At 44.2% G+C, this 19202-nt stretch overlaps 1 protein-coding gene across 7 annotated transcripts in view; it reads left to right on the top strand.

Moving 5' to 3' along the window:
• The window catches only part of LOC147890394 (protein NEOXANTHIN-DEFICIENT 1), a 75587-nt gene that overhangs the window by 49752 nt on the left and 6633 nt on the right, over positions 1 to 19202 (top strand). For all 7 annotated transcript variants that reach the window (XM_087390603.1, XM_087390599.1, XM_087390600.1 and 4 more), the window contains 3 exons: positions 166 to 212; positions 308 to 362; positions 1541 to 1579. In XM_087390603.1, coding sequence (XP_087246729.1) covers positions 166 to 212; positions 308 to 362; positions 1541 to 1579 — 141 coding nt within the window. The remainder of the gene's footprint in view (positions 1 to 165; positions 213 to 307; positions 363 to 1540; positions 1580 to 19202) is intronic.

Genomic DNA, 19202 nt, shown 5'->3' with positions numbered 1-19202 from the left:
GTAAACCTCTAGTTCTCTTTGCTTAACTTACGGGCTAGAAAGTTATATAAAGTTTGATCATAGGGATGCACCAAGGGAGGCCGTGGCTGTATTTTCACCCATATGCGTGATTTGTTTAAGGCTCTTATTGTATAACTGATTAATATCCGTACCTTTTGGCTGCAGCTTGTGATAATTGCAGGCACAGTTTGGAATCCCCCAACTTCTTGCGCGTATGCATATTTGGAGTGCTGTACCTTGAAATTTTTGATTCAGCATGCTAGATTAAAATTCATGCACCTGAACTTAATCAAGTGTTTGCATGCAGATGGGCAGCAAGAGTGCTTGTAAGTAATTTGGAGGCTCGTAATCATGGCAGAAAGGTATAAGTACTCAAATAAATTAGTTTGATATAGATGTCACTGTCAAGTGTGGTTACTTCAAATGCAAATCATATGAAACATTGCAAGTTCAAAACCATCTCAAGGTTTCCAAGGATCTCTTTAAAGGCTTTGGTTGCCTTTATATCTTGTAAAAAGAAAAGGACATAGGTGTATAGTTCGTGGAGTATACACAGAAGTGGACACTTTTTGGTGCATTAGCTTAAAAATCTAATAAAATATGCGTTCTACAGAACTTGAATTTTCAAAACTATACTCATTGCGAACATCAAAGTGACAGAAATTTAAAGTTTAGTGATTTGAATCCTTGAATTTATTTTCTGTGTAGATTTTTTATAACAAAAAATCTAAAATTTTATGATTGGACTTATTCTAGTCTTACAAAGGTATATTTGAATTCTTAGAGTTTTCAGCAATGAGGCGTTTGCCAAATCGCAGGTAGCTGTCAAAGGCGATGATGTCTGGATTAACACTCAAAATCCCTTAGTGAGTGCAAAAGTAAAATAGCAAAAGTAAAGTCAAGAAGTCAAGGCTAGAGGGAAGGGGAGCTGCTAACTTAGAGCCCTAGCTAGTCTAAGCTTGATGAACTTTCTATTGTGAAGCTATTTTTATAGCGTGTCCTGCAGGAAAGTATTGCTCCCCATAATGCATATCATCCCCAAGGAAGTTTGCCAGAAACATTTCGTCTGTTTCGACCTGATGAAACACTTCTTTCGGTTACTGTGGGTATCTTCATTCACAATGTCTACTAATCTTTCATTTTGGCTCTTAAGAGTGAGCCCTTGCATGAGGCCCATGAAATTGACATGAACTGTACTTTTTTAGTTTTAGAGTTAATAAAACCCTAGTGGAAGTTTGGATGGGTTTTCCATTGCCTTTCATCTTTTGGTCATGATCCAGTCAAACTTGCTATTGATTGCTTTATTGTGCCTTTTCATCTCATTGACTTTTCTATTACAAAATTTTAGTACCACACATAGACATCTAATAGGCACGTGTAAATAAAAATTTGTAATATGCATATTATTGATCCAAGTGCACATTTATATGAAATATGTAGTCTGTATATTTTCTAGCATATGTGAATGAAATGATAATAGCGATGATGATGCGATCCGAAATTTCAAATCTCTTACAATAGGCCATTTGCATGATTGTAGGAGGTTGGGCTTCCAAGTCACCTAGCACGTTTTTCTTTGGTAAGCATTACACCTATGCCAAGGTATATATACAGTCATGTGTGCTCTTGTATGCATTGTGAGAAATTGTTAATTGGTCATCTACACACAGCGAATGTATTCAACGATTTTCATCTTGGACTCTATAAGAACAAAGCATTTTACAAGTTTGTGTGATTTTTTTTGGTTAAGTTTTGTAAAATGCAAAAGCAAAGAAGAAAGTTTGGAGCATAACTCTTAAAACTTATGTTTATTAAACACTGCACAATGTCGTCATTTGGATTTGCAGATATGCACCCAAAATAGAAACTGAATTGTGAAATTCATCTATTATACGTATTCTTAGTGGAATATATTCTTCATGTATACAACACATTTTGTGTTTGGCTTATCGGATTATGGATCCTATGACCCAATGCATGCCTCTCTCGTTTCACACTAAATTTGTGCGGAAGACAGAGTGCTTGATTGGAGATGGAAAGACATGGCTTGAGACAGCTGAATATGCCACAATGATTGCACAACTGAATGAAAGACTCTGAATTATACTCTCCATGGCATGAGAACTTTGATCCTCTTCTAGTCTGATTTCCACCCTTGGAAGTAGGGAAAAGCATTTGCAGATTTTCAGTGTGTAGCCTATATAGGTTCCCCATAATTATGCCTCCGAAAACTAAATTCGAGTAATCTTCAGACTGCCAGTCGTCCAACTCAGCTTTCATCTGCTGATCTGAAATGACATGCCAACAGCAAATGCCTAAAAGATCTGGGTACAGGAAATGCATCTAAGAATTTCACCATCAGATACAAAATTTGGTTTATCATTAATTCTTGTGTCTTCAGATACCAACCATTGCTGAGAGTAAAATAGGGGGTTTTCAGAGTTCAATGTGAAGTTAAATGGCTGAACCAATCCTTTATTGCTGTCATGTGACACGAGGCACCTGAATCAACCAGGAAACAATCAACTGTTGACTGATTTGAGACAGGAAAATTATAGATTCAACATTGGAATAAGTATTTGCAACACAAATGACTTCAGTTCAGATTTGAAGTTATTCTTCTCTCTTTTGAATTCTACTTCTACATCTGACTATAGGTGTGCTTCTGCCTCTATCTCTTGTTTCTGCCTTTGCTTTTGCCTTTTCCCTTCTCTGAGGTCAGCTTTAAGCCCAATGCCCTGGTTTTCCATGATAGTCACATTGCCCTTTTCTTTTCCTGCCGATCCGTTTTCCATTTTGTCCGCAATGGCCTCTTTCAAGCTGAGCATTCTATCTTCCAAAGCTTTGTCCGCTGTGCCTCTTTCAAGCTGAGCATTCTATCTTCCTATTGAAGAAGATGACCAAGCAATTCTTCAAGAGTGGGAAACTTTTCCTTGCAACGAGGCTGCTCTTATATTTTTGATGTGTGGTTCAAGCCATCAAAGGCTATCTGCCAAAATCAACTTTAACTGTCACATCAACAAATTGTGTAAATTAAATCCTATTTTTAAAACCCTAGAACTAAACTCATCAGTCCCCTCAGCAAAACAACCTTTTTCTGAGGGTTAAAATCCTAGGAATGCATGTAAATCGCTCAAGACTTTCCTAGCTTTGTCAAGGGCACCTTCCCTTTCTATCTGTGCAGCAATGCGCTGCCTTACTAGGAAATTCATTAATTTAAGTGCCCTCTTTGACTTCTTGACAAAGTCTTGCATCTCCTTATCGCTTGCTTCAGGATTTTTCTTTGTACCATCAACTATCTCCCACAAATCAAGTGCAAAGACACAACTCTTATCTTGTTCTTCGCATGTGGCACTTGAATGAATTCTCCAACAGAGCATCAATTATTACCTGGTCAACAGAGCATCAATTATTACCTAGTCGGCGTAGACATCATGTTTTGATCAATTCATGTGCGGGATTATCATTGGTGTTCTTGCTGTTAGAGGTGACATCTCTTGTACCACTGATTGAGGGCCTTGGTTGTGGGTCTTGTTGAAAATGGGGAGAAGGTGAGAGACACATGATTGGAGACGAGCTGAGGCATGAACTGATGTGGATTGATAGATGGGTTTAAATCACAGCAAGTACATAGCCTCTTTTATAGGCTGGGCAAGCCTTATCTTCTCACACAGACACCTCATAGATGAGGTCACACACAAGAGAACCTAGATCCTATAATCTAGGTGAGGAATCACATCTACCACATGAGGTGGCACAAGTGGCCTCAAGACTCTTCACACTCACACAACTATAGGACACTCCTAGGACTCTAGGACCACACACACTAGGACTCCGATTCCAACAAACCCCCCTTCGGAGCTAGGGTGAGAGACTATGACATCATCCAAACTGTGCATCCCAGGCAATCTCAGAGGCTAACAGCTGAGCATAATTCAGAGGTTGAACCAAGCACTCTCATGGCTTAGGTGTCAACGTGATCAGAGACTCAAATCTGAGCATGGATGCATGACCAACTCATAGGTCTAGGGAGTACACCACCATCCTGGAACTCGGCCAGGCCTGATAAAGGAAAGACGTATCAACCCCCCCTGTCTCCTAACTGGGTACATGGAAATAAGTGGTGCCTTTTATAGGACAAGGCACACAAAATGACAAATTATTACATCATTTTAGGGGGACTACCCAAGGCAGAGTACCTAACACACATGACTCTAGAAAACCCACTCTTCATCTATCACCTCATGGAGGGATAGACCAGAAATAGCAGTAGTGCAGGCTTGTTCCTCAGGTCCAGAAGGTGTAGCTTCATCGTCTTCGTCCTCGCTCTGCTCCGCAACCAGATTGGCATGTTCTTTGGCTTGTACCTTTGCCATTTTCTTGAAGCAACGATCCTCTGGATGGCCAAGTTTCTGACAGTAATTAAATTTAAGAGGTTTTCCGTTCTTCTTGGGCTTATTCTTGAGAAAGAATGCTTTGCCAGATTCGAAGGAAGATTCTACTTTCTCTGTAAGCCTACGGTCCTCATCAATGAGATGAGCTACCATATCCTTAAAGCTCATATTGCGGCTGACTCTTAGGACAGCAAGGATCTCATTGTACTTGGAAATGTCTTCAATACTGGAGAGAAGTACAGCAACTTGATCATCATCTTCAACAATGGCTCGGATGGCAGATAATTGTTGGAGAATTGACCCAAGATTGCTCAAGTGTTCATTGAGGGTTTCAGTTTCCTTCATCTTGAGCTTGAAGAGTTTTTGTTTGAGAAATACTTTGGAATTATTGATCTTATTTCCAAACAAATTCTCTAACTTTTCCCAAACGTCGTTTGCTGTCTTATCAAAATCCACATGGTGGATAAGGTTGTCAGCTAAAGCTAGGCCAATGATAGCCATTGCTTTATCATTTTGGTTCTCCCACCAACTGATTCTAGCATCGTCTCCTTGGGGTTTTGGCTCCTTGCCAAGGCCTTGCCTTCTAGAGAGAGTTTGGTGGAGCTCCAATTTAAAAGCTTGCGCCACACAGTGTCCACTATCGGGGCAATTTGTTGCTCTGTTGAAAAGTTCATGCCCACTTGGCATCCAAGATATCCCACTATCTCCTTGCGGGATCCTTTTGAAGCCTGAGATGTCCCCTATTTAAGATCTCCTAGGCCTCCTCAGTTGCTGTAAGAAAACCAACTGATTTGGTGCAGTTGATTCTGGCCCTAGATGCCACACAGTAGGTCGCTAAAGCCTCTTGACCACCTTAAGACTCGCTGCTGAACCTCCACGTAAAGTACTATGTCGTTTGCAAACTTTGAGTCATATAGCTCTTCCTCCTACTGGATCAAGAGCCTCATTCTTGTAAGGCCCATGACCTGAGAGTGTAGGAAATATCTCATCGCCTCTGCTAAAAAAAGAAAGAGGAAGGGGGCAACTCCTCTAGGGAAGCCCTTGCCAGGGCTGCTCTAGGTGCAAAATATCAGGAAATGGCTGAACATCGTGGTGTGTGCCAGAATGCCAGTAGCCCATCCCTTGTGCATCGCCCATTCCCCAACATAAAATGTGTTCAAGAGGCTCTAAGAGTCCATTATGCTGGAACTGACCAAAAGAGAAACGGAGGCTGCCTAAAGTTTGGAAAACTTTGCCTCTCACCAGGGTGTCTGCCATAGATCGTGAAAATAAACTGCTCCCACGTACTTCTCTCTGCTGTTGACATCTTTGAGAAAGGATGTCCTGCCCTGCTTCTCCTCATTGAAGTCTCCTCCAATAATCCAAGAGTCTACATCCGGGAGGATCTCCATCAGCCACCTCCAAAAAGTAGGCCGTTGTTGCCTGTAAGCATGATTGTAGATGTTCAAGATGCCTATTCTAGAGTCAGCCGAACAAATGCCCATCCAGACTACCTTGCCTATGATAAGATCCCCTTGATCATATAAACATCCACTGCCACGGCCTGTGAAACTGGATGCATATCCCTCCGCTTTTTCCTATTGCGGGGGACCATGCTTCCGGACCTCTCCCTAGTAGGAGATGGTGCCGACGACTAACATATGCTTCTGAGTCAAAAGAAAGTCAACTTCCCATCCTACCACCGCCCTCTATATCTTCTAGTGGAGTATCAGGCACTAAGGTTGCTGACGTGCCCAATTGTGAGCTCGTGCATGTTCCAACTCATTATGGTTTTAGTTCATGGGAAAGAGGCTTGGGGGAACTAGGCTCACTTATGAGTATGAGCCTACACTACCATGTCAGACTTACGCGGTTTTGAGGGGGCTTGAAGGAGAGTAGTCTGCATTTGTGCATCTTTGTACCAAAGGCATGATAGGATTCACGCCTATCTTGAGGGGCCACTGCATCGTGAAAGAGACCTCTACCCCAAGCTTGGCTGCACATTGGTAGAGTGAGCAATGCGTACACTATGTGTAATGCACCTCTGGTCCTAGGCGGATTACACCCATTGTGAAGCCTATGCCTTGCCTTTCTGTGGAAAACCAAGTTGGAAAGTGGCAGAGCCACCATGGTTGAGCCAAATGTCAATCCCCTGAGGGCCCTTCGTCTCCTCCATCATGCGATACATTTTCTCCTCCACTATACAATCAAACAAAGTGGGGGTCTACTTCTCCTTTCCCGTGGAGGCAAAGTTGAATCCCCAGAAAGGGTGAGTGCAAGAACCAACCAGTTCAAGTGAGCCCCCTTTGTGGGGCTGCAAAACCATAAGTGTCATATCTAGGGCGAGGGGATACCCGGCTGGTATCTCCATGGTTCGATCTTTGAGAAATCCCTCGGCAAGGGTTGCCCAAGGCGGGGCTTTCGGGCTTGGAAGCTAGGAGAACAAGCCACCTAAGGATGCCTTATGCTAGGAAGTGGTATCCTGAAGATTAGAGGGGGAGGATTGCGGCAGGGACGAGGAGGCTATAGCCTATGGGGGAGGGTGGGACTTCACCATGCCTTGCTCGAGCTTTGGGTCAAGGGGGGTAAGAGGAGGAGGAAGAAGCAACCGCCGCTGTAGCAGTGGAAAGAAAGAGATGGAGAGCTAACGGGGGTGGCTGGGGGGGGGGGGACAGGGGAAGGGAATGACCAAGGGGCAGGGGAAGAAAGAGATGGAGAGTGACTGTAGCTAAGGGGGCATAAGGAAGGGGGGGGGGAGGGGAAGGGAATGACCAAGGAGGGCGGGGGAGGGACAATTGAAGCAGCATTCACCGAGGCTAAGGGATCCCCTAGGTCCTATTGCTCGGCTCTGATTCTTGCTTCTGTGTTCGCTACAGGTCCTGCTGTTGTGTCATCTCCTGGTCGCTTCGTTTCCCTAACGTCGGGGGATCTGCTTGAACATCGAAGACAGTCTCATCCTCCGGGGTACGAGGGCGGCCCATTGAGGCATCCTTTGATTGCTTCCCTTGAGACTAAGGGGGTGCCTCCTACTCTGCCCTCGCACACTCTCGGAGTGTGACATGTTGTCTTTGGTTCTTTAAAGCTTGCTTGATGGGTTTTTTGTTCTTTGCCATGGTCTAGGCCCCTCCAAAAGGCTCTACCCAGAGGGTGTCTGGGACATCCCATTGTTCTCGCCCACACTGCCCCCTCTCCAGGCAAGCAACCCTCTGTTGTTGGCGAGTTTGTGGGGATGCTTGCCTAGGCACCTCCTGTGGTTACGAGCCAAGTGTCCCATTTCCCAACAACCCTTTGATGTTGGCGAGGTTGTGGGAGATGCTTGCCCAGGCACCTCTTGCAGTCACGAGCCAAGTGTCCCATCTGCCTGCACTGTAACCATTGGCCTGGTGGCCCCGAGATCTCAATGTACTGCCTCAACTCGCCTCCATCGAGGGTCTCTAGAAAGATCTCCTTTGTAAGAGTCTCTGGGCAATCAGCTATCAATTTGAGTCTAGGGATTCTATCGTTTGCTACCATGTCACAGCCATTTGAGGTGGTGATTCCACCATTGTGCCAAAGGCTCCTCCTTTGGACTCCTTTGGAGTGAAGGATGGTTCGATACTCCTTCGAGAGCCCCGGAAATCAAAGTGTCATTGAGAGGCGAGGCACATGGTGTGTTGAATGCATGTCGTCAAGTGTGAACCCGTGGTACCAAGCGATGAGGCAGACAAGATGCGGACCCAAGAGGAGGGGGCTCAAGTGGAGAAGACCCCTCTCCCATAGATAGTGACCTCTTGAATATGGTCACCATTCGATGCTACTCGATTGGATCCAATCACACACCTAGCTTCTTGTTGGTGTGAGGCCAACTATCCTGCCCACCATTGCTCTGTCTTGAAGTGAGTGGACTGCTTTCTTCACCCAGTGTCTGTCTTCTAGATAGTGAAGAACATCAACGGCTTGGGGAGTCAAGGGTGCTACCATGTGAGCCCCTCTAGCCAGACCAACGATCACCACCAAGATTCGTTCTTTAGAAGAATAAACACAATCACTGCACTGCCAGAAGGAGAGGGAAAGGGGAAAAAAGTAAGCGAAGAGAGAAAAGAGGACCTGTCAAAACCCCCCCCCCCCAAAGGCTGGCTGAAAAGGACCAGCAAAACAAGGGAGCTCTCAGCATTGGCACGAAGGCTCAAGTCCTTTGAAACTACTGCCAAAGGCTCCAAAAAACACCACTACAAGCCAAGAAAGAAAGCTGCTCCTAGTGTTAGAATTATTATTATATTCTAGGAAGTGGCCAATGTAATGTAATAAGTGGGTTAGGGGCAAGTTTCCCTCTTAGAGGTTTTCCCCCCTAACCACAGTCTAATCCCTAACTACGGTTAGTGATTAGATAGGGTTTGGTCACTTAGACAAAACCCCTCCTAGCTTCTGCATTTGCTGTCTTGCCCTAGCTCCTATGCTCTTTGCTCTCGGACCTGCTCCTTACCCGCCATTTCGTACAATCTGTACGACTGTACGGATTCAGTTCATGCGTCCGTACTATTCAATCGCCAAGCATTCCGTACAAGCTTCCGGTGCAGCTCCTACCGTCCGTACACCTCGACATCCGTACAATGTACGGACTATCTGTCCGTACAACTATAGCTTGCCGTACATCTGCACCGCCATCCGTACAAAGTACGGATCCAGTACTGCAATGTCGTACAGGTCGTCGTACCTGTTTCGTCCGTATTGTTGCTGATCGTCCGTACACCCGCAACACTACAGCCCGCAGCTATTCGTACTGCTCCCGTCAGACAACGTCCGTACAATTGCTGACTGTCCATATAATCTTGTGGTTAGCATCCGTACTGCACGTGGGAGTCCATATAGCTGCATCAGCACCATCTGTACCATCGTACCTGCTCCGTACACCTTTGGTATCCGTACACTCTGTAAGCTTTTACCTCGCAAGTGAATCTTGCAGGGGTTTTTTGGTAGGCACATGTATGCATTGAGCTATTGTTTGGCTGTGAATTTGGGGCATTTCATATTTGTGGGCAGACATTGCAGTTAGTTTGCAGGTGTTGAAGAAATTTGGGGCTTTTGCTATTACACTGCAATTTTGCAGTGAAATTTGGGGCTTTTGCAGGCAGAGTGCAAATTTTGCAACATTTGGGGCTTTCAGACCATTTGCCTTCTTTTGTATGCAATTTCCCACAAGAAATTGGGGCTTTTGCATTTGGGTTGCAATTTTGCAGTTGAAAGAGCATTTGGGAGAATTTGCAAGCAGTTCTGGACTCAGTGTGAGTCGATTTGCAGACATTTGCCATTTTTTGCAGATTTTTGGGCATTTAGCAGAGCATTGTGATGCATTTCGATCCTTTGATATGTTGTGACAGTATTTGTCACTGTGGGCAGATTTTCTTTGGTAGATTTTACTTGTGCATTTTATATCCCAGGAAGGGATCTTACTTGTTCAGTTTGCTGTATTTTTGAGTTTATCTAGCAAAAATGGCTCAGAACAACCCCTGAGGTGTTTGGAGTCCTCACACAGGAGGATAAGTTGGATGGCACCAACTACTCCTTGTGGAGTTTTATGGTTCGCAACATCTTGGTTGGCAGACATCTCTAGGATTATGTCAATGGAGTAAGGCCAGATATATTGGCTACACCTATCACTCCTACAGCTGGAGGCAGGGGGTAGAGGTGAAAATGCAGCACAAGTAGTTGGAGCTGCTGCTCCAGTTGCTTCCACAGCAAAGCAGAAAAGGTGGGATTCTAGGGATGCACAAGCTTTATCAATGATTTCTCTTTTTGTCAAGAGGTTCCTTATTCCTCACATTCGGTCATGCAAGACCTCAAAGGCAGCTTGGGAGATATTGGAGAGTATGTTTGCAGCAAGAAATGATGCCAGAGTTTCCTTTCTAAAGAGAGACTTTCTCATACGCATATGGATGAGGGAGATTCCATGAATACTCACCTCACAAAGCTTCAGGATTTGAGGGAGCAACTACTAAATATTGATGAAGTCATTCCGGATTCAGAGATGATTACCACTCTGAATTCTCTTCCTAAGTCCTATCTTGGTTTTCACACTTGCTGAATTTGTCATTGAGGGGGAGCAGCAATCCTCTCTCTTTTCACGAGTTGGTAGGACTTCTGTTGTAGGAAGAGCATACGCGAAGAAATATGGCAACACGGGCTGCTGAGCATGCCATGCTTTCTAAGTTTAAGCCCAAGGGAAAAGGGCAACAAAAGCAACATGCCAATCAGCCCGCACATCAGCATAAAGCTGATTTAGGACAGCCTCTTATAAGGCTAAGGGTGATGCAGAGAAGCCTAGGAAGAAGGGCATTTGTCACTACTGCAAGAAGCCAGGTCATTATATTGTTGAATGCAAGAAGTGCATAGCTAAAGAAAAGAAAAGGGATTCAAGTATGGCTGTGTCAGATGCATCAGCTCCTCATTCACATGATGGGGGAGATTTTACAGCCAACTTTGTGGAAGAGAACTATGCCTTTTTGTCTTGCATTTTAGATTCTTAAGTGGGTAGTTCAAATGCTACAACCACTATTGAGGATGATCCTTATGCTTTCTTGACTTGCAGTTGTGATCCTTCAAAGGATGCATGCTCTCTTAGTGTCAATGAGACACTGAATACTTGGTATTTTGATAGTGGTGCTTCCAAGCACATCACTTGCATCTGTGGATTCTCCACCTACTAAAAAGAAAATGACTCGCGCAAATAATTCTTCTTAGGGGAGATTATCCTGACATCCACTGATGACACAGATTTCAGAATTTCAGATGTTCTCTATGTGCCAGGGATAAAGAAGAATTTGCTTTCAGTGTCCTCTCTCAATAGAGGAGGATTTCAGGTTATATTCGATGATGCTAAGTGTGCAGTCAGAGACAAAGAGAATGACTATGCTTTGATGTTGTTTGGCACTTTGTATCGGGGTCTTCTTTAGCTTGACATATATGAAAAAAGATCTGATCTTGCATTTTCAATGAGGGCTCCCACTGCTGCGGGTTTTGCTAGAGAAGGTCCATAATTGAATAGGCCCCCCCAGTAACACAAAATCGCTCTATTAATTAATTTCTTTGCCGAGGGAGCGGGATGGGCTGATTAACCTAAGTGCAATGGCACATTAATGTAAGACATGATGGAAACAGAAATGGGAAACGTCGCAAAGTTCTAGAATGAAGGATCGCAAGGAAGAAAGAGAGAGTGCAGGTACGTAATGAGTCGATAGATCAGTAGTCACGTCAAAACTTTAGATAGATGATAACACACAAGTACAAAGTACTTGTACCTAGACCTAGGACTAAGTGTCCTAGGCGTCACATAGGACTAAGTGTCCTATGTGGCCTAAAAGGCACTAACACTATAAGTGCCTACACTTATGCCTACAAGGCACATACCATGGCCTATAGGGCATCACTAGAACCACCAGAAGATGGCCTACAAACCCCCCTCCATGGGATGGGTTGAAGTACTCTGGAAACGTCTCAGAATACCTAGTAGTTTCTGGTCATGGTGGCACATGTTCATCCAAAAGGATATGGCCACCTATGAATGTACAAGGAATGTCAGATCATGTAACAAAGGGAACCAAGTGTAAAGCCTATCGAAAGACTTCGAACTTGGGACGAGGAAGTGCCTCTGTAAACATATCTGCGATGTTGTCCTCTATGGGAAGATAGGACAACTCTATGTCTCCTGCTGACAACCGCTCCCGAACATAATGATAGTGAACTTCAATATGCTTGGTACGCGCATGAAACACTGGGTTACGCGCAATGGCCAAAGCACTCTGGCTGTCAGTGTAGACAATAGTGGAGGATGTCTGGCAAATACCAAGATCTGTAAGTAACTGTCGAAGCCAAACACATTCTACTGTAGCGGTGAAAGCTGCCCTGTACTCAGCCTCACAGCTAGACATGGCAACTGTCGGTTGCTTCTTGCTGAGCTAAGAAATACATGAATTGCCAAGCAAAAAACAATTGCCAGTATGTGACACTCTGGTGTCGGAACATCCTGCCCAGTCACTATCCGTGTAAGCATGCATGGTAAGTGAACCCTGATCACCATAGAAGAGGGCTAAATCCTGAGTGCCTCTGAGATATCTGAAGACTCTCTTCACTGCCTGCTAGTGCTATGAACTGGGCATGTGCATGAATCTGCTGAGCTGAGATACTGCATACTGCAAGTCAGGTCTGGTGTGACATAAATAAATAAGGCATCCAACAGCCTGCTGATAAAGAGTGATATCACATGGTGGGCTCCCATCATGAGCTGAGAATTTGAAGCCAGGGTCCATTGGAGTAGAGATTGGCTTGCAATCCTCAAACTGAAAACGATCAAGGAGCTGTCCAATATACTTGGACTGAGACATCATGATACCCCCCTCAACATGAGCAAATTGAATGCCCAAATAATAATGGACCCGTCCCATGTCTAACATGTCAAAATTCTGTTGCAAATCAGCCTTGAAAGCTGCAATTTGCTGAGTATCTGGGCCCGTGATAAGCATATCATCCACATATAAAATCAGCACTAAAAAATCAAATCCACTCCCACGGACATAAAGAGTGGGTTCTGTGGGACTATTCTGAAAACCAAGGGATAGTAAGTGTGCATGAATTTTGGCATACCATGCCCTGGGTGCCTGCTTCAAACCATAAAGGGCTTTTCTAAGCCGGCATACCTTATTTTCAGAATTAACAACCTCAAAGCCAGGAGGTTGTGTGACATAGACTTCTTCCTGCAGATCCCCATGAAGAAAAGCGGTCTTGATGTCAAGTTGGTGCACTTGCCAATGATGATGGGCTGCAGTGGCAATGACACATCGAATGGTAGTAATCCTGGATGTGGGAGCAAATGTCTCCTCAAAGTCAATGCCTTGTTGTTGGGCATACCCTTTTGCAACAAGACGGGCTTTGTATCGATCTATGCTGCCATCCTTTTTAATTTGTAGACCCACCGCGTTCCAATGGCATGCTTGCCAGGTGGGAGATCTACTAATTCCCATGTGTCATTTTTGGCAATAGACTGTAACTCAGCTTTCATTGCATCCATCCACTCTTTGCTGTTAAAAGCATCTTTATGGCACAGAGGCTCTTCATTGCAAGCTGTAGCAAGGAGTGCAAACTCAAGAAAGTGACCATGCTGTCTATTCCCTGATCTTGTCCGGGCAGCAAAAGACTGATCTTGTTTGCTGTCCCTCAATGTATCAAGAAGCCATCTAGGAACTTGCCTTTGCTATCTATTGACAGCTCTTTCTTCAACGATTGCATCATGAGTAGTGGGATCATTTTGTGCCAGAAGAGAAACCTGGAAATCAGCATGAGGTTGAGGCTGATTATTGCTTAGTGGAGGGCCTGCAGTAGGCTCATGTTGCTGCTCAAAATCCTGTTCAGATGATGGCAGAGGTAACCAAGATTCAAAAGCATCAAACATGTCAACATCTGGCTTTTCTTTGCAGTCCACAAGAGGAGAAGCTGAATGTTCAGCAAAGATCTCATCTCTACTGACAATAATCTTCCCAGTATTTGGTTGATATAACCTATACCCTCTGCTCTCCTGGCTGTAACCAATGAATATGCATTTGATTGCCTTGTCATCAAGCTTATGTCTCAGCTGAGATGGTACATGAACATATGCAAGAGACCCAAAAACTTTCATGTGTAAAAGTGAAGGCTTCCTGCCTTTCCATGCTTCATAAGGTGTAATAGTCTTCAATGCCCGTGTAGGTGATCTATTCAACACATAGTTGGCACACATTACTGCATCAAGCCAAAATTTATTGGGCAAAGACTTGGCCTTAAGCATGCATCTGGCCATGTCCATTGTGGACCTGTTTTTCCTTTCAGAAACAGGATTCTGCTGAGGAGTGTAAGGAGTAGTGCATGAGTGAATAATGCCCCACGAGGATAGAAATGCATCAAACTCCTTTGACATATACTCACCCCCCCTATCTGTGTCGAGGGTTACAAGCTTGTTACCTAATTCATTCTCAACCATATTCAGCCATCTTTGAAAGCATAAGAAAATTTCAGATTTTGCCTTTAAAGGATATACCCAGCAATACCTTGTGAAATCATCAATGAGAGTCATGAAATACTTGTATCCTCCAATGGCATTTGTCCTCATTGGGCCACAGACATCACTGTGTACTAGCTGCAATTTCCTTTGTGAGAGTTTTGGACAATTCTTTTGAAAAGGAAATCGATGCATTTTACCCAAAAGACAACCCTCACACACATGTTTGGAAACTGTGTGAGTCTGAGGTACATCATTTGCCATCTACTGTGAATGTAGCTTTGCAAAAGCTCTATAATTGAGATGACCCATTCTCTCATGCCAAAGATGAGTTTCAGCAAGTGGTGAATCTGAAATAGCCAATGCTTCAATAGAAAGTGCAGCTGGATGATGATCAAGGTGATAAAGCCCTTTTTGCAAAGTGCCAGTGAGAACTATGGCATTGTCATCACGAAGATCATATACTAGGCATCTGTAGCCATCAAAAATTACTCTGAAACCTGAAGTAGCAATTGCTGAAATTGAAATCAAGTTGACTTCAATGCCAGGCACAAAAAGAACATTTGTCAGAGTGATAGGATGGCTGGAAATGGATGTGAGCTGCACATCTCCAACTCCTATTACAGCATATGAAGCATTATTAGCACATGTAACAGTCCCCCCTCGAGGTGCATCAGCTAGAGAATGAAACAACTGTCTACAGGATGTGACATGCTTGGAAGCACCACTATCAAAGTACCAGGACTGAGCATCATTAGCAGTAAAGAGTGCATCAGCTTTGGAGGGATCAAATGAGCAATGGACAGCCCATGCCCAATCATCCTGAAGAGCATGTGCATGTGAAGCATCTGCTGGCTCATGGGATTCAATAGCATGTGAGGCATTAACTATCAATCCTGCTTTCTTTTTCTCCGAAGCAATGCGCTTCCTGCATTCTGAAATGTCATGTCCAGGCTTGCGACAATAGTTGCATCTTTTCTTCTTTCCCTTATCTGCTGTATTTTTAGATGCATGGGAGGAATTGCAGCTGCTATGCGTAGAGGAATTGCAGCTACTATGCGCAGATTTTGGCTTGCCCATAGGCTTGGAAGCCTTGCCTCTTCCTGTCTGCTGTGAAGCAAATGCATGATCAGGAATAATGGCTTGTCTGTTAGCTCTACTTTGCTCTTCCTGCAAAAGCAAAGTAACTAGCTGGTCAAAAGAATAGTGGTCTGATTACCCATGGCCACTAATTGAAGGGTTGTAGCAAACCCTTGATATGTATCTAGCAGTCCATTCAATGTGGTACTGACAAGCTGTGAATTTGGCACCACCTCATCAATGTTGGCAAGTTGTGCCATGAGGTCCTTGACCTTTGTCAAATATGCATCCTTATTTGGAGTTCTTTGTGAAGATGATAAGTTGGATGGCACCAACTATCCGATGTGGTCTTATCTCATGAAACATATTCTTGTTGCAAAGCATTTGTGGAATATTGTTTTTGGGGCTGATCTGAGGCCAGCCAATGCTACAGTGGTTGTTTCTACTGCTGGTCCTTCTGCAGGGGGTACTCCTCCTGATGCCTCTTCCTCTAGCACTCATGCTGCTGCTCTTCCAACTCAAGAACAGTCAAGATGGGATGCAAGAGATGCAAATGCACATTCATGCATTGCTTTATCATGCAAGAGAATCATTATTCCACACATCCGGTCTTGCAGGACAGCAAAGGATGCTTGGGATAAATTGGCTTCTGTCTATCAGATTCGCAATGAAGCTCGTGTTGCATATTTGAGAAGGCAATTACAGGAAATGAATATGAATGAAGGTGAGTCAATGGATGCATATTTGACAAAGGTCAAGGACCTCATGGCACAACTTGCCAACATTGATGAGGTGGTGCCAAATTCACAGCTTGTCAGTACCACATTGAATGGACTGCTAGATACATATCAAGGGTTTGCTACAACCCTTCAATTAGTGGCCATGGGTAATCCAGACCACTATTCTTTTGACCAGCTAGTTACTTTGCTTTTGCAGGAAGAGCAAAGTAGAGCTAACAGACAAGCCATTATTCCTGATCATGCATTTGCTTCACAGCAGACAGGAAGAGGCAAGGCTTCCAAGCCTATGGGCAAGCCAAAATCTGCGCATAGTAGCTGCAATTCCTCTACGCATAGCAGCTGCAATTCCTCCCATGCATCTAAAAATACAGCAGATAAGGGAAAGAAGAAAAGATGCAACTATTGTCGCAAGCCTGGACATGACATTTCAGAATGCAGGAAGCGCATTGCTTCGGAGAAAAAGAAAGCAGGATTGACAGTTAATGCCTCACATGCTATTGAATCCCATGAGCCAGCAGATGCTTCACATGCACATGCTCTTCAGGATGATTGGGCATGGGCTGTCCATTGCTCATTTGATCCCTCCAAAGCTGATGCACTCTTTACTGCTAATGATGCTCAGTCCTGGTACTTTGATAGTGGTGCTTCCAAGCATGTCACATCCTGTAGACAGTTGTTTCATTCTCTAGCTGATGCACCTCGAGGGGGGACTGTTACATGTGCTAATAATGCTTCATATGCTGTAACAGGAGTTGGAGATGTGCAGCTCACATCCATTTCCAGCCATCCTATCACTCTGACAAATGTTCTTTTTGTGCCTGGCATTGAAGTCAACTTGATTTCAATTTCAGCAATTGCTACTTCAGGTTTCAGAGTAATTTTTGATGGCTACAGATGCCTAGTATATGATCTTCGTGATGACAATGCCATAGTTCTCACTGGCACTTTGCAAAAAGGGCTTTATCACCTTGATCATCATCCAGCTGCATATTTGACAAAGGTCAAGGACCTCATTTCCTGTAATTGCCTTCTCAAATATGCAACACGAGCTTCATTGCGAATTTGATAGACAGAAGCCAATTTATACCAAGCATCCTTTGCTGTCCTGCAAGACCGATGTGTGGAATAATGATTCTCTTGCATGATAAAGCAATGCATGAATGTGCATTTGCATCTCTTGCATCCCATCTTGACTGTTCTTGAGTTGGAAGAGCAGCAGCATGAGTGCTAGAGGAAGAGGCATCAGGAGGAGTACCCCCTGCAGAAGGACCAGCAGTAGAAACAACCACTGTAGCATTGGCTGGCCTCAGATCAGCCCCAAAAACAATATTCCACAAATGCTTTGCAACAAGAATATGTTTCATGAGATAAGACCACATCGGATAGTTAGTGCCATCCAACTTATCATCTTCACAAAGAACTCCAAATAAATCTTGATTGTTCCCAGCCATAGCAACTGTGATACCCTAAAAAAGACCTGAAAACCCAAAAGCCTCAAGGCTATCACTGCAAAAAACTGGCTGTCTCAAAAATGACAGCAAATATCTGCAAATTTCAGGCCCAAATCAAAGGGCAAATGTAGATCTGACCCAAATGTGACTGTGACAGGCAATGTTCAATGCAAAAATAGCAAATTTGGCAAAAACCCCAAATTTATTGAGGGCAAATAGGCCAAAAAGAGGGCAAATGTAGAAAAGCCCCAAATTTTGCTGAAATTTTGCAAATGTGACCCAATGTATGATAATCTAACCCAATGTCCTGCAAATTTGACTCAATATCCTACAAAAATGACTCAATGTCCTACAATCTCTGTAGATCTCACACGTAAGAAAGTAAAACTATACGGTTTGCACGGCGTACGGGTGTACGGCACCCAATGTACACTGTACGGCGATGCAAGTATGGCCTGTACGGTTGTACGGTGTAGGAAGTACAGGACACGTTGTACCTGAGTGTACGGTTGCAAGTACGCTGCATGGATGCAGGTGACTGTATCCAACGTACGGCTATGCAGATGCAGTTACGAGGCAAGTACGGAGTGTATGTAAACTTGTACAACACGTAGGCGTTGATTGTACAGATGGTGGCGCAAGCTGAATGCAGGTACAACTTGAGTACGGAGCAGAGCCGTATGGTTGTACGACGCAGGTACAAGTGACGGCGCATGTACAAGTGACATGGATGCAGTACGGCGACGTGAATGTATGGCGACCCGCAATGCAGATGTACGACGATGCGTGATTCAATACGGCGATGCAATGTACGACGACGCGCAGGTACACTGAAGGTACGGTACAATATCCGTACTTGGTTGTACGGACATTCGTACTGTTGTACGGGCAGTATGGACAAGAGGCACAGGAAGCGAAGTTGGGCTCTGATACCACTGAAGGATTGCAAGGAAGAAAGAGAGAGTGCAGGTACGTAATGAGTCGATAGATCAGTAGTCACGTCAAAACTTTAGATAGATGATAACACACAAGTACAAAGTACTTGTACCTAGACCTAGGACGAAGTGTCCTAGGTGTCACATAGGACTAAGTGTCCTATGTGGCCTAAAAGGCACTAACACTATAAGTGCCTACACTTATGCCTACAAGGCACATACCATGGCCTATAGGGCATCACTAGAACCACCAGAAGATGGCCTACACATAAGATATCCAATGACCACCATTAGTCGAGTATATGAGGAGGGAGGGGCCGGGCTGTAGGGGATATTGGTTTCTATGGTAACATGATTTGATTTTGAATTGTAGCAAAATCACGGTCAACACTTGCTTAATTGAAGCTCAAATTTTGTTCCGCTGTCTTTGAAGTTCTGTTCTGTAATCTACATGTCTAATCTACCACTCGAGTCTTTCTGAGTCAAGGCATACAAGACATACTCGCATTGGCAGCGCAAGCAAGGAGAGTTGAGGGAGGGGGAGGTAGAGAGGAGAGGGCTGGAGAGTAGAGGGGCAGATGGAGGTTGAGCATGCAGAATGTCGAGTTATGGCATACCCT

Source organism: Dipteris shenzhenensis, chromosome 19, assembly GCF_047967505.1.
Source record: "Dipteris shenzhenensis isolate YYH24624 ecotype China chromosome 19, Dip_SZ_1.0, whole genome shotgun sequence".
Classification (NCBI taxonomy): domain Eukaryota; kingdom Viridiplantae; phylum Streptophyta; class Polypodiopsida; order Gleicheniales; family Dipteridaceae; genus Dipteris; species Dipteris shenzhenensis.
The sequence above is the reverse complement of the archived record's forward strand: the minus strand, read 5'-3'. Positions and strand labels throughout refer to the sequence as shown.